This window comes from Sphaeramia orbicularis, chromosome 14 (genome assembly GCF_902148855.1).
Source record: "Sphaeramia orbicularis chromosome 14, fSphaOr1.1, whole genome shotgun sequence".
NCBI lineage: Eukaryota > Metazoa > Chordata > Actinopteri > Kurtiformes > Apogonidae > Sphaeramia > Sphaeramia orbicularis.
The window spans coordinates 41,473,293-41,489,822 of record NC_043970.1 but is presented as its reverse complement, the minus strand read 5'-3'; the positions used below and the strand labels follow the sequence as shown (position 1 = coordinate 41,489,822).

General features: G+C 38.1%; 2 protein-coding genes across 10 annotated transcripts in view; both read left to right on the top strand.

Annotated features, from left to right (window-relative positions):
• The window catches only part of bbx (BBX high mobility group box domain containing), a 33,227-nt gene extending 28,714 nt beyond the window's left edge, over positions 1-4,513 (top strand). For all 9 annotated transcript variants that reach the window (XM_030154132.1, XM_030154138.1, XM_030154133.1 and 6 more), the window contains one exon: positions 449-4,513. In XM_030154132.1, the coding sequence (XP_030009992.1) occupies positions 449-527 (79 nt within the window). In that variant the 3' untranslated portion in view covers positions 528-4,513. The remainder of the gene's footprint in view (positions 1-448) is intronic.
• A 1,701-nt stretch (positions 4,514-6,214) lies between these two features.
• Positions 6,215-15,914, top strand: vps11 (VPS11 core subunit of CORVET and HOPS complexes). The gene is made up of 16 exons (XM_030154609.1): positions 6,215-6,413; positions 7,715-7,863; positions 7,950-8,085; positions 8,163-8,326; positions 9,016-9,263; positions 9,354-9,555; positions 9,644-9,795; positions 10,810-10,996; positions 11,093-11,236; positions 11,316-11,513; positions 11,595-11,756; positions 12,655-12,788; positions 13,603-13,805; positions 13,993-14,164; positions 14,256-14,478; positions 15,363-15,914. The coding sequence occupies exons 1-16, from the start codon at positions 6,272-6,274 to the stop codon at positions 15,525-15,527; spliced, it is 2,781 nt and encodes a 926-aa protein (XP_030010469.1). The 5' UTR covers positions 6,215-6,271; the 3' UTR covers positions 15,528-15,914.
• Positions 15,915-16,530: the final 616 nt, after the last annotated feature.

Genomic DNA, 16,530 nt, shown 5'->3' with positions numbered 1-16,530 from the left:
AAGTATGAAAAAAAGTTTATCTCATAGTCGAGTATGCTCAAAGGCACATGATCTTGTAAGATGAGAAAATGTAAAAAAACTTGATATTTCTCTAACCGGTCAGTACTGGAATGATTCTAGTGAAACTTGTTAGTGTGATATCCCTGCACTTTTGTGATTTTCTTATGTTTTGAAAACTTTTCTGTCAGTAAAACCTAATTTACTGTGAATTATGCATTCATTCATTCATACATTTATTAAAATGAGCTTTTCTACTACACACAACAGGTACAATCTCAACCAGAAATGTAGACACGCAAGTATAAAAGTACATAAAGTCAAAGTCTTAGGGGGAAAAATAGCAGTTTTCAAAAAGTCTGGAATTTTTATTTGGATAAAGCGCAAGCGCCCTGAAAAAGCCTAAAATCATGTGGATGAACTGCAGCTGTTATTGTGTGTCCTGTTTCAGAGGCCAGAGAGGCTTGGCTGAGACTCAGAAGAAAGAGCTTGCCCAGACTCCGGTCCTCATCTCCTGCGCTGATCAGTGAAAACTCTGCTGCTGTGATAAGACGCCACAACATGGACACTGGCAGTGGAGCTTTACTCTCCTCAGCTGAAAGAAGACTTGATCAGGAAGCTTTGGACAGACTCCACCTTCCCCCCTTTTGTGGTGAATTTGCTTGAGCCAGGGTTCACGGCGGGGGAACGAGATGACTCTCCTCTTCCTCCTCCTCCTCCTCCTCTTCCCTGCTCCTTGCTATCTCAGTGTTTTCCCCCCAAAGCCTTCCTTTGGTAAGAGGGAGGATGCCTTTCTGAACTCCTCCCGCCCCCCTTAGATGCTCCGTTAGGGCCTGTGGAAGAACCACGCTGTCCCCCCCAGTGCATGGCTTCCCTTATAGAGATGGTTGTCATGGGTTTATTGTACACCTTTTGTCAAATAGAGGCCATTTTTATGGTCACGTCTTGCAATTAAAATACATAGCATTTTAGGTAAGGAGAGAACCTGACATAGCATTCGTTTTCTAGAAGAACACAGCTTTCTGTCACCTTTTTACCTCACACACGCCTACTGAAGTGTCCCCCCTCCCCTCCTCCGATAGAATACCTCTGTATTTGAACAGTTCTTACCCCTTCCATTCCTTCCAGCTTCAACCCAAAATGACTTTAACCAGGGTAAATGATCATGATGGATAGACTTCCATTACCTTGCTTAGTGTTTCCCTGTGGTACACCCATGCGGTGTACTCAAACTACAATGAAATCACGGTTGACTAGAGTATTTGATATGTATGCTAAGTTGATGCTACTGTAAAACAGTATGTGGTAGCTACAAATAATCATTTTAGACTGAATGTGTAAGAGTAGACTTGTGCATACCCTTGCATCTGTGCTATGGTTGACTTTTAGCTGAGGCTGTTTCCCTCGTTTATCCTCAAGTAGTCGTCCCTGTCAGGTTTTATGAGAAGATAGCATAAAAAACGCTTCCCGTGACAGGGAAGTTGTGTGAAAGTGATTCAGATATAGCCTTAACCCTCCCACCCAAACCCTTTTTGCCGCCACAAAGCCCTCAACCAGCTTCTTGCTAAATGCCATCACAGTCCTGTACGCATTTATTTGAATAGTGAAATGCAGTTTTTGTCAATACTTGATCTTTTTGCAGTTTGCGTAGCAATTAGAACGGTTATTAATTCCTTGTGTGCGACTTGTTTTAATGGGGTAGGTGTTTTTTTTTTTTTTAAATGATGATGATTACGTAAACACTGCACTAATTTGTAGCTGAAGTTTGAGTTGCTCTTGGTAGGGTGATAAAATGCCTTGTCTCCTCAGTGTTCGTTTGCCATAGTGGGACATAGTGCTTCGTGTTTTTAGGACCTGCCACAAGCTCTGTTAAATTTGAGAATTTGGCAGAATCACATTCGTGAATTGTCTTCTACAACTCTCATCAAATGAGACTTTTAAAGAAGCGCAACACAAAAATGAAATATTCTGTTTTGTTTTGTTTGTTTCTTGATTTTAGCTTGTCAAAATCTAGCAAATTGAGATGAAATCAGAGCTAACGGAGACAAGGCATTTGATGATCTTCTCCCCATCATGCGTTTCCTATCGGCCTTTTTGAGATTTTATTGCCAAGTAATGGTCTACTCAGAGGTTACCTTATCGATGTTTTGATTTTTAGAAGTATTTATGTGTAGAAGATTTTGTTAATCCTCGGTCAGAATCATTCCACCTCCGCGCCTCTGTCTTGACCATACTTCTGTTTACTGTGTGTTTGCTGTACTGATGAGTAAAGAAGGATGCAGTTCAGGTTTTTTCAGGACTGAGAGGAGCTGAGAGCTACATAAACTCCCCACCTGCACCTCATACTTACTATCCTCTTGTTTCTCTGTGGAGACCAATACTTAATTTATCACATTTTATATCACCTATATCACCTTTTTCCAGCTTTTTTTTTTTTTTCTTTCTGTTTATTTTTCTATTTGATTTTTGGTCTGTGTTTATGAGTCCTCTTATTAACTTTAAAGGTTTTTCCTGAGGTCAAGTTTACTGGATTAAGACTGTTGTCAAAAGAGATCAAGCTCATAGACGATGAATGCATCTAAGCTTACCTGCTAAGCAAAAAGGCACTGAGATAAAATGCACCGTCTTGTCCTCTCAACTCTGGCGGTGCAGCTTTGACTGCATCCTGGTAACGTTAAGGTGTGCTTTCGGACACTTAAAAGACAAGACTGATAAACACAGTGAGAAATGCATGGGTCTTAGAGAACCTGTGTTTTATGTAATAGAGTATTTTTTTCTAAACCAAGGCATTGTTACATGGTAAAAATGTTTTGCTTGTACACCCTTTGCGTGCAAATAGTGCAGCACATGCAACAGATGTAGGATTCCTCCCTAAATTTGTCCTTAAAAGATAAACTAACTGCAAAATTTCCCAGTAAAGCTGAAGGGAACCACAGTATGCTTTATGATAATCCTAATAATATACTGTATATTTATATTTTTTCAGATAAGAGAGAAAGTTACATTAAGGACACTATCATCCACACAGTAATCTGTATAGTTCTTCCACTGGTTTACATCAGTGTAGTTCTTTGTAAAGACAAAGGAATTGTCTTCCCCCAAAATAGATATATTTGCTTATAGCAAGTGAGTTTATTGACATTTGCCAAAGAAAAGGGAAAGGTATATTCAAATGGAAATCCTGTTAAATAAAAAAAATGAAAGCTGGCATGACAGTTGCACTGCATTTTCTAGGTGTATAAATCTTCAGGTAACAATATCAGCACAATTCATCCTGTGTATCTAATGGGATTTCCTTGGTGTTTGAACCCAGAGTTGGAATGATGTGCAACAAAAGGGCACCACTTAATGCCTCTTTTAATATACAGTATTTGCACCTTATGACCCAAACCAAAATAATCATGATCTTTGAAAAAAAAAAAATTATAGAATTTATACCCAATCTATGGAAGTTATGCATTTTAATGACTATATATGCTAGAATCCAGTCAATAACAAATCCACACATCTACAAAACAGCCATAATACTGTCATTTCCCCATCCCCCTCACTTTTTCTATCTAGAAATGCTTCTATAAAGTTTGAAATTCCTATATTAGTTACCTAAATGACTATAATACCCTTTTGTGCTAGTACTGTCTTCTTGAATGTAATCATTTTGTACCTGTATTTTTCTAATTCAGTCTTGATTGTACTGTATGTATGCTATGATGGTATACTGTTCCTTAGGTGCATAGTTCGTTACAACCAGTTCTCATAAGAAGATAGCTGCTGCACTGCGAACTCAATGGAAATATGAGGAGGTTTTAAGTCCAAAGGACTTCCTGTACTTCGTGAGCATCCATTAGACTGAAAGTGGAGAGAGTCTTGCTTTTTGAGTGGTGGGACAATAGCTTCCCCTGGTTTTGCTTTTTGTTTTTTCCTTTTTTTTTTTTCTTTGCAGTAAAAGTGAAAGTCTGTTCAGGTTAAGGAGGACAGTTAAAACAGGGACACTCCTGCAATCAGACAGAACAATTGAATGCTTGAGTTTGAACTTATTTATTACTGTTCCTTTTTATAGGTGTAGACGAATAAAAAGACATACACAACTGAATATGCATCCATTTATACATGAACATGTATAAGATTATCTACCCTTTACTGGAATGTAGATCATGGCTTCTGTTGATTTTTTTTTTTTTTTTTCTGTGAAGAAGAGGTTCTGCTTGATCTTACGAGTCTCTTTCCTCTGATAGTTTGTACAACCTGTGCTTACTCTAATTTATGTTAATGAAAATCACCATGACAGATATGTTTTTGATTGTTACAGCCCAGTTGTTAAATGCAGCCTTGCCTTACTGGAACCCCTGCTTAGTGAGGGATCCCTCAGCCACCTTACCCACCTGACCTACCCCATCCCACCAACTCCTGTGTCATAACACTGTTTGCTGATGCAACTATTATTCCTTTTACACTTTCTGCTGACGCGACTATTACTTCTTGAACACCTATTAAAATAACATCTATTACACCTCTGCATTTGTGTGAAAACATCTTATTGCACTGATTTTTAAAATGTCACACTCATTTGTACACAAGATGCTCTTACAGTTTTACCGGAAACAGATCACCATATTTTTACAAGTGTAAGCAGACAGCTGCTGTTGGTTAATTTAAAAAAAAGTGCTAAAGTAGTCACAAAAAAATTATATTGAATATGTTTAAACCCAAAGGACTTATTTATTTGTTCGATGCATATATTGTATTATATTACAATACAAACATGGTCCACCTCCATTACATTCATACAACCTGTTGCCACAATAGTTCATCACATTTAGACTTTTTGAACCATAAGCTTCATTTTCAATACATTTATTAAACTAGTGGTATTTTCTGATATTGTTTACAAAGAAACATGTCTTTAATATTTCGTTAAGACTGTGCAAACACAAAATACACAACGTAAAAATCAAAAAATTACATGGCTCATTCAGTGTTAAAATACAAAGAAATGCAAAAATGTTGCAATAAAATGAAAGAAATTTTTGAGACACTGTACGACGACAACATAAGATGAATGAAGTTCAAGTGAACGACATTAATAAATTAAAACTTACTGCAGCAGAAATTAATAAAGCACTGTAATAAATATCCAATGGTAGGATGTGACTTATTTGTTTAGTTGAATACAGATGAGTGTACATATGGTAAGGGATAGTTTTAATGAGGCTATACCAAAATATAGGGATTTGTTTTTTAAACATGCATGTATATTACAAAATAAAACAAAATAAGGTTGACCAGACAAATGATTGATTGTGTCTGTAATGAAATGTAAGTCAAGGTACATTTTAATATTGTGGAATAATACATTTATTTCCATTTTCCATATGATTACAGCTGTTATTTGGTATTGGAAGGTCAACTGCAGACCTTTAATATTAATATCCACAACCTAATCACTGTAAAATGTAGACTAGGTGAATTAAAACCAATACTTTGGTCAGTAACAATGACCTAATTTATAGTAGGTGAGTTGACTTTAACCCAGTAAGACCTGAACAGCTTCTAACAAACAACAGCATCCACTGATCGAAAATATTTAATGACATCAGAACCACTAATCATGTACATACATGTAAATATTTGAGGTAAAATGCAGGTTGTCAGCTTTTTATCATCATCAGACATGACCCATTTGGACATTCAAAGGCTTCATAGTGAACATGGAAACACCATCATTTTCTGCAACACTGATTCACCAGGAAAACCCATATAGTCTGATAAATGACAGGGGCTGTAGACATTTGCTTTTATGTTCAGTTTATGATATATTTTGCTGAAAAAAAACAAAACTTATTCTTCCTGTTTTCTGTTTTGATATAATAATCTTTGAATTTAATCTAAATTTATTTACAGATATAGGGAAACAATACCTGATTTTTACAGAAAATGTAAAATGCAGAAAATTCTATTCTATTCTATTCTATTCTATTCTATTCTATTCTATTCTATTCTATGATAAATTACTTAGGTTAAAGGTTAAATGTAAAGAAAAAAATCATTTAGAGGTCTCAAAAATTTGTCTCAGATTTTGTTATGAATCCGACACTTTTAAAAGTCATCTCCGAAATATTCATATTTTGAACTTCTTTAAAATTATTATAATTAACAACATTGATTTCTTTGCGAAACTCCAGCGCCATTGCGGCTGTCATTCAGTCACATGACCTACTATCACATGACACCGCCCTCTACAAGCTACTACTAGCTTGTTGCTAGCACTCCTAAAATGGCAGCGTTTTTACAATGGAGAAAATTTGTCTTCTTCGATAAAGACACGGTGAAAGACCCTGTGGACAATGGGAAAAACTTTGTGCTTCCACCCGGGATATCGACGTGTGACTCCGGCCGTGGGCATATTGTTCTGGGAGATATCCTTTAACAGTGGTTCAGTTAGCTCTGTTATGTTATGCTAGGCTACTGACAGCTGATACTGTACTGCAACGACTCAGCAAATGTCTATAGAAGCCTCAAATTGGATATTTGAGAGGTCTTTTGGTACATAAACACAATAAGTGAATATCTGTATCGTTAAATTAAAGTGGTTTAATAAACACAAGGAGTTAGCCACCCATGCTATAATCCGATCTCTGTCACTTCATAATTGTGTTACAAATTGTTAGTAAATATCAGCCCTTAAGAACCAACAAGTAAGTGTTACTGAAGGTTTTACTTGGATGTTATTCTGGTTTTAGTTTGTGTGCCTAGTTATTTAGTGGGTTCTATAGATACAGATAGCAATGATGTGGGTTCTTGCAAGTAAACAAGCAGCACAGAAGTTTGACAGACTTTCCAGATTTTTGTATTTGTGATAATAGTTTTGCATATTTTTCTTTATATTCAACATCTCTCGGAAATTATTCACCCATACATGATTGGTCCCTATGCTGTAGTTATATAAATGTGTTTTCGCATGATCTTAATTTCCCAGTTTGGGTGTGAACTATAGGATCTAGTATTTCATTTAGTTCTGTGTAGAGCCCATATATGTGTTTGTTTACATGTGTTTTTTTTAAATATACTTTTTAAAATTTGTTTTATCAACAGACAATACATCACAGGAACTAGGCATCACTGATTGAACACAAAATATTTAAATGACAGACAGTAGTAATTATGGATTGTTTTGTTTATAGTCCAGCCATTTTCTCTTGCGCTTTCTGAAGATATGTTCCTTGAGCCATAGGTAATAAGTCAGTCTTTCCACAGAGTAGATTTCCTCTATTATAGCTAGCCACTAATCCTCAAGGGGTGCATCAATTTTGAGCCAGTTCCTTGTAATGGCCTTTTTGGAAGCAATGATAAGAATTTTAAAGAGTATTTTTCTTCTTTCTCTAATACATCTCTAGGTAGCAGTCCCAGCAAAAAGAACTTGGGGTCCTTGGGAATTGTGAAAGTCATAATGCCCTCAATCATTTCAATGTTTACATGTTTTTTAATCTGTTACATGTATCTAATGTTGAACAGTTTTTATGTTGAAACTTCCTTAGTGTAACAGGCCACAAGATAACATGTGCCATGTGTTAAAAAGAAATGTTGGTTATTTGGCAGATTTTTTGGTTTTACAGTCCAGGTAGTGTTATGGTTGTAAACAGCAGCAAAGTTACGGGTCAGAGGTCATGGGTACAACTACTGATTACATGTAATTGTCCTTAATCCCCATCATTGTTACATATGGATGGTAAGATCTGGCTCATGACACGTTCTCTCCAGTTAACGTCTTTTCAAGCCTACAAGTTGCGAGTAACACACCTCTACCAGCTGAAACAACATAGCATCCTTGTATCAGTGGGTCAGGATGAACATGGAATAAACCCTCTAGTAAGTGCATGTAGTTCTCCAGAGGAGTGTTTAATATGTCAGTGACTTTACTGGGCCTCCTACTGAAACACCTTTTTTTTTTTAAGGTTAAAGTTTGGAATCTTGACAAGAGAGACAGTGGGAATCCTCTCTGCACTAGGATTTTCCCTGCTATCCCTGGCAACAAACCAACTGAAGTGTCATGCCTCAGTGTCCATGAGAACCTGAACTTCATGGCTATTGGTGAGGCACACAATACATTGATCTTTCTTTTAAGATCACCGGTCATGTTCCTGAACAGATGCTGTGGTTTTCGACAGGTTTTACAGATGGCAGTGTGGTTTTGACTAAGGGTGACATCACCAGGGATCGTCACAGTAAAACTCTAACTCTGCATGAAGGAACCAGCCCAGTTACTGGCCTTGCCTTCCGCCAAATGGCCAAAGTCACAAATCTGTTTGTCGCCACTCTGGAGAAAGTTCATGTAAGTCTGCCAACACAATGTGTACTTATGATTTTTTTCATTGTGTTTTGCATGGGTATGTACATCAACGAGAAAGGGACAGTATGCATCAATTTCTAATTTAATATGATTTACCCCTACTGTGATGCAGTGCATGTGAACTAAATGAACTTAAAAAGCATAATTTTTACATCAAACATCTTTCTCTAGTACTGCGACTGAGGATCAGATTTATGCTATAGCTTCCTCATTTCTAAAAATTCCATAATTACCATTCAGTATATTTTAATTCAGGTGATTTTAGAGGACATGAGACTAGTGCATCGTTACCTTGCTTCAAAAAATCTACCCTGCAGAGCACAGATTTAGTTCATTTATGGGTGTTTTCAGACAGATGGGAGGGTTAAAAAGTAAATTGTGCTGCTCTACTCTGTCTTTACATGAAAGCATTGGAAAAGGGGTTTCACTTTTTCATGAACAGCAAGAAACAGAGTCGGAATCATCTAAATTTATGTTTAGACTTTTGATTTTAACTGAGAGGAGAGAGCTGATGATGGAGTGGGTGCATTTTCCTCCTTTTTCCTGCAGCTGCAATTGAATTTCCAGTCCAATTTGTGTGCTGTGATAAATATGCCGTTACTCTGATGTAAAATTTTGGGCCTATCACTGACCCATATCTAATTTCTTATTCTTTTTCAATTCATGTTCAGTGCTACACCCTGTCCATCAAAGAGTATCCCAAAGTGGAACTGGATACACACGGCTGTGCCCTGCGCTGCTCCGCCCTCGCCGACCCCTCCCAGGATTCTCAGTTCATTGTAGCAGGTGACGAATGTGTGTATTTATACCAGCCTGATGAGCGAGGGCCTTGCTTCGCTTTTGATGGACACAAGCTGTTGGCCCACTGGCACCGTGGGTATTTGTTCTTACTCATCAGAGACACAAAGTCACCAAACAAGTAAGCATAACATAAAAGTGCACCGATTTCAACTGAATAACCAGCGTGGACAGGACTGTGTTTGTTTATGCGTCTCTACTGTCTTCTCAGAACGGCGTTTGGAAGCAGAGAGAGCTCCCCATCAGACAAACAACTTCTGACCATCTATGACCTGGACAACAAGTTTATCGCCTACAGTGCCTCTTTTGATGACGTTATTGATGTTGTAGCAGAGTGGGGCTCGTTCTACATCCTGACCAGAGATGGAAAAGTCTGTGTTCTTCAGGAGAAAGACACACAAACCAAACTAGAGGTAAATCCACTCGTTAACTGTTGATGTGTAATGTACAACTGTACTTTACTGTTATGCTTACATACACCTTCTTCTTTTGCCTCATTAGATGCTGTTTAAGAAGAACTTGTTTGTTATGGCAATAAACCTTGCAAAGAGCCAACACCTGGACAGTGATGGGCTGTCAGAGATCTTTAGACAGTATGGGGATCACCTGTACCTTAAGGGAGACCATGACGGTGCCATACAGCAGTACATTCGGTAAGAAATCCACCGTCATGTTTTCATTCATGTATTTCATGCACATTTTGTATCGTCACATTATCAAAAGTTAATCGAAAACTTCAAAAAACATCCCCAATTTCACAGAATATTACACTTAATTTAGGATTTGTCTTTTGGAAATGCCTTTTCTCATCATAAATGTTTAACTGATTAGCTATTTCTCTTCTGGGAAATTAACCCATAAAGACCCAAACAGCCACTGGCGACCAATACCATCTCCTGATCTAAACTGTTTAATACCTGTTGATTGACTAATCCTATCAATACATGTAAATAATTGGTGTAAAATACAGTTTGTTATCTTTTTATTGTCATCAGATATGACCCATTTGGACATTCAGAGGCTCCTTAGTTACCGTGGTAACACTGTCATCTTCTACAACATTGATTCACCAGTAAAACCCACAGAGTTGGATCAATAACAATGAATGGATATAGTTGCTTCATGTTCAGTTATTGAGATCTTTACTGAAAAAACTCACTATTTCTTCAGTTTTCTCTGTTTCTGATATAATAACCCACAACTTTAATCTGAGCTTTAATGAACATCTATATGATCTGTAAATTAAATTTAGGAAAATACCTGATGTTCATTGGAAAAAAAACACAAAATATAGAGGATAATGTCATAATAAATGATGATAAATCATTTAAGAAAAGTTCAATATAGAAAAAATAATAATTTGGACCTGCTACAAAAGTAACACTGGGTCTTTATGGATTAAAAGGACTATATCTGGCATCTTCCTGGAAATTCCCATAAAGAGCAAAAAAAAAACCCAGCTAGTCATAAAAAAGTCTTGAAGAGGTCTTTGTTTATTTCGTCTTCATCATTGACACAAGAGTGTCTTAGGATGTTGTTTAAAAGTCTCAACAGAAGTCGTTCCACAGACGTGGCGCTACAGCTGTAAAAGATCTGTTTTATTAGCATGTAAAAGAAAATAACTGTAAATCAATCCCTGACAATCCCTTAAAATTATGTTGCTTCAGCACCATTGGGAAGCTTGAGCCATCGTACGTCATCAGAAAATTCTTAGACGCGCAGAGGATCCACAACCTGACGGCGTATCTTCAAGCCCTTCACAGACAGTCACTGGCCAACGCAGACCACACCACACTTCTGCTAAACTGTTACACCAAGCTGAAGGACAGTTCCAAGCTCGAAGAGTTCATCAAGGTTCAATGATTCAACTGTTCTCATTAACAACAAGCAGCAACTGTTTATTCCTAAAGCTGGACTCTAACCCGTTGTCTTTCACTGGGTCTTAAACAGAGCAGTGAGGGAGAGGTACACTTTGATGTTGAGATCGCCATCAAGGTTCTCCGCCAGGCCGGCTACCACAGCCATGCAGTTTTCCTGGCCGAGAAACACATGCATCATGAGTGGTACCTGAAGATCCAACTGGAGGACCTCAAGGTAAAAAGAATAAAAAATAAATAAAAGGCGTAGAACTTCTTTATAGACTTTTCTTTGAATGTTGCTTAATTCTGTGCAGAATTACCACGAAGCGCTTCGTTACATTGGACGCTTGCCATTTGAACAAGCTGAGAGCAACATGAAGCGCTACGGGAAGACCCTGATGCACCACGTTCCTGAAGGCACAACGCTGCTCCTGAAAGGCTTGTGCACCAACTACCAGCCAAGCGGAGATGCAGCAGAAAAAGACAGTTTGGACAGAAGTCTGGTCAATAAGGTTTGTTTGAGTATAAGAGGAAGAATTTTCATTTTCATTATTCATCCTTTAAACATTTCTAAATTGTTCTTTGGGTTTCAGGCCAACTCTGAGGAGTTCATTCCGATTTTCGCCAATAACCCTCGAGAACTGAAAGCCTTCCTGGAGCACATGATTGAGGTGGATCCCCGATCTCCTCAGGGTGTTTATGACACACTGCTGGAGCTCCGACTGCAAGACTGGGCACATGAACAGGATGTTGAGGTCAGTTCAACACACAAACTACTCATCCGCAGTCGGTTAATTACACAATAAATTCACATTACAGATCACAGTGTTGAGATGTGCTTCAACTGCATGATTTTGCCCCGATTTTCCACTCAGTTTTTGGAGGTTGATGACAACATCTCTATATGCAAGACAAATTAAAGCTCAAGGTGCTTGATCATTTTTGGGTGAAATTAGGCAAAAATTCCATAATAACCTTTGAGCATATTGCAATATAAGTGGTTTGAGAGGAAACGAGAATTCTACTCACTTCTGTGGAATAGTTTTTGGGCTGCTGAAAATGTACCACATGACACAACTAATCCCAGGTGTTAATTAGACAAGTAGGGTGGTTAAATATATGACACAGACAACTGTAATTACTATGTTATTGATCACTGTTAACAGTCCCTAAAACAAGACTCCATGGCTTTACTCAATGGTTCAAGACAGAAACTTGGAAAAGTGATGATGTTGTCTCCTGCAGGTGTAAAGACGTGTCTGCAAGTCCAAATCCTGTTGTGTAAAACGATTTTTGATCAGCATTAAGAGCCTAATGCAGATTAAAGTGCAAGATACAGGATGGAGTTGTAATGACACAGACACAAGTTGCATCATTTCCTGCATCACTTCTCATCTATGTAGTTTGCAGAAAAGTGCTGTCAGAGAAAACTCCTGTAGTTTCTTGAAATATGTGAGCCTGTTGTTAATTACTTGTGTAACCATCATATAGACACCCATAATAAGACAGACAGCCTTCTAACATGATCAGTACTGTAATCAAGTGACAGTGATTGCAACTGGCAGCTTAAAGCTTTGAACAAAAGTGGTCAGCAGAGACGAAAATGATTTGAACTTGAACAGATGGTCATTTGGTAATGAATGTGTTTTGCAGAGAAAGAAGGTCCTGCAGATGGAAGCAGTGTCACTGCTGAGGAGTGACAACACGGTGTTTGACAAAGCCCTGGTCCTCTGCCAGATGCACAACTTTAAAGAAGGTGTCCTCTACCTCTATGAGAAGGGCAAACTGTGAGTAAAGCCCATTACACCTGAATATTTATTAATTTAGAGGTTTAAAAAGGCTATGTGTGCCCATACATAATTAGTCAGATATTACCTGTTACCAGTTGCCAAAGACAGACGAACATATGGCAGGGATGCTGACACTGTTTTGTATTCTGACCTACTTTTAAAACGATCTACCAGCACTAAAAATTGGTAAATATATATTTATTTATATATCTATATTGAGCCTACTTTATAATAGGTGTACTTTACCCTTATGGCATAATATGATTCAATATATTTGTGGTTAGTACCTTATTCTGATGACTTGCACCGAATGGAGTCAGCCAGGGTTTTATAGTGACTGATAATTAATATTTATTTTACATTAACTTTTAGAAATGGATTCACAAAGTTCAAAGAAAAGACAAAAGAAAATCATGTAGCAACATGTAGCAGAGCTGTGCAACGAAATAGAATATATGGAGTACATGATGATGGTGAAGTAAGGCAAATGAATGTAGAAAGTGCAGGAAGAACATAAATAAAGAAATAAATAAGAGCTTGTCTAGTGGACCTTCTAATGTGAAATATTACAGACAAATATATGACAAAGAAAAACAAATTAATAAGCTGCAAATCGACATCATTACATGCAAAAAACATAGGGACTTACTGGTCACATGCACTGTATACTTGAGTAAAAAATAATACAAAAAAAAAAAAAATCTGAGGATTATCTTAATCAGAACAATTTCCCTCCATTGGATCCCAGAACCTGATGTTCTTTAACATGACAGCTGTTGCTCAGCTAGGACTGTGCTGTGTTTTCATGCAGGTACCAACAGATAATGCACTACCACATGCAGAATGAAGAGTATGGGAAGGTGGTGGATGCCTGCAAACGCTACGGGGACCAGGAGGGTTGTCTGTGGGAGCAAGCGCTGGGATACTTTGCCAGGAAAGAAGAGGACTGCAAGGCATACATCAGTGAGGTCCTGCAGCACATCGACCAAAACAACCTGATGCCTCCATTACTTGGTGAGACAGAGATTTCATTGACAGTCTGATCAAACGTCTTATCTCTGGAAATAAAGAGTGGCCTTCATATTAGAATATAAAGATTTTCTAGTGTAACAATAACAAATTTGACCAGCTTCACTTTGCAGAACATTCTGTAGTTTCAACATTACACAGTTCATGTTAATGCTTTCGTGTTTGCCTGTAGTGGTGCAGACGCTGGCACACAACTCGACGGCAACATTATCAGTCATCAAGGACTACCTCATCAACAAACTGCAGAGGGAGAGCCAACAAATTGAGGACGATGACCGCAAAATCCGCCAATATCGGGAGGAAACGGCTCACCTCCGCGCAGAAATCCAAGAGCTCAAAACAAGGTGTGCAACTCAACTGCCAGTCCATAAGTTAGCTAGTACTGAAATGTTCTGTCATATAACATTAGATCTTCAACCACATATTTCATTCCAGTGCCAAGATTTTCCAGAAGACAAAGTGCAACATGTGTAACAGCCCCCTGGAGCTGCCATCCGTCCATTTCCTGTGCAGCCACTCCTTCCACCAGCACTGCTTTGAAAGCTACGCTGAGAGCGAGGCTGAGTGTCCAACCTGCACACCTGAGAACCGCAAAGTCATGGACATGCTGCGCGCCCAAGACCAGAAACGGGACCTGCACGATCATTTTAACAGACAGGTAAAAGAGGCGGAGACCAAACCTAATGTAAACTGCACTTCAACTCATATCTGTTTAACATTAGGTCTATTTATGAAGTATTTTAGCTTGTGACTTCAGTGCATATGTTGTGTTCTTCATATGTCCGTAGCCAGTTAAACTCAGTTGCCCCCAGCACCCAAGGCAGATACAGTTCCATCTGTGTTGCTATGGAAATGCAGATTGAACAGCAAGCACTTTAAAGGGCAAATATTGAAAACAAGCTCATGATCCAAGACCAGTATATTTCATTAACAAGTTAATGAAACAAAAGACCAATGCAACAAACATTGCAGTGCTAAGCTAACACTAAAATCCAACAGCACATGAATTATTTCTCTACTGCTAAAACTCACTGCTCAAGCTGAAGGAGAGTCAAAATAAAGGTCACATTATGATGCGATGATTACAAATTTTGTCTTACCTTTGCTATTTTCAGATCATAACTTGGTTGATTTTATATGAAGGAAGCTTCTGCTATCAACTAATCCATTGTTTTATGCTTGATTGAAATGATTCCGGCTGGAAACAAATGGCCCAGGGCTTTACAGGTTTTAAGTTTTAAGTAGTTTAATCTGAATTTTATGTTAAAATTTCTTATTTATGAATTTGAGAGGCCTTAACATGGATATATCATGATGTAATAAAAGGTACACATGAGCTGTTTTGGACCGTGCCCCTGATTCTAACAATGCTAAAACATCATCGGCCACTTCTTACGTAGTTCATTTTAATGCAGGCGTTTTACAAAAGCCTGAATTTAACAACGAAACTAAGTAGTTGGATGTAAAATATGATCAATTTCATTCATAACCGTCTTCAACTTTGTTAAATAACACAAATATTTGTTCATCATCTGTTTCCAGTTACGCTCCTCCAATGATGGCTTCTCCGTTGTGGCTGATTACTTCAGTCGGGGAGTCTTCAACAAACTCACTCTGGTCACCGATCCGCCTGGAAACAAAAATGTCGGAAGCCTAGAAGTAAATCTGCAGAGGGACCTTCTCATTCACACTAAGAGAAACTGCTAGAAACCTCAGCTTATGAATTTGGTCTGAATGCAGCCTGATTTATGTTGAGCTTCTTATGAGCACAGGTTCCTGATCATACACTCTGCTGCACAGGATGTCACTTTATTGAACTGCTTTTCGCCGCCTGTGATTGACTCATTTTCTTATTTTGCATTCCTAGTATGAGCCATGGTTTACTGTAAACATGTTAAATTGTATTGTAGGTCAAACATGTGAGGCTATTATTAAACCTTGCTGAAACACAACACAGACATTTTTGGTTCAGTTTATGTGCATGTACTTGTGTAAATTTACACACTCAAAAACAGTTTAACCATGAGTCACTCTTAAAACAATGCCTGTAAATGAAACAGAGGAAATAAACTTGTGAATATTGTCCAAACTTAATTCTTTCTCCCTCTCTATTTCTTACTTATCTGTGCTTTTTTTGTCCACAATTTATCAAACGTGCAGGTGCTCCACTTGAAACAGTGAAACCTGATGAAACACATCATCTGCATAATTCATGTGAAGGAGGCATGTGGTTTGCGCAGACTCACCTGGAAATTTCGTCATTTAAGTAACACCCTCCATCTGGACGTGGACCAATGAGGTTCAGCCAGAAGTCGGTTTTGGCGTCACTCACCTCACGTGGACCAATGATAGCGCAGTGCGTGGAGCGTGATGGGCGGGTCTTAGAGCGGAGGGTCACTGCTGTTTGTTGCAGCAACCGTCAAGGCAGCAGGAGAAGGGTACAGGAAGTGACAGGGTCTGCCTTTCAAAATAAATGCACTGACATTTTCAGCAGTAATGTGACTGATTAAAGCTGTTTAAAATAACATTTGATTTTGTATTGTAAGCTATCAGGTGGTGGAATGGTACATTTTGTTGAAGGAAAAATATAAATATAGTAAAGTTTTGAGTGAAAAAGCGTAAGGAGTATTAAGTTGGAATAAAGATCTGGATCTTTACGCCATAAATTTAGGTAAAGTATTAAAGTAAACATAGTACTTAAATAAATCGA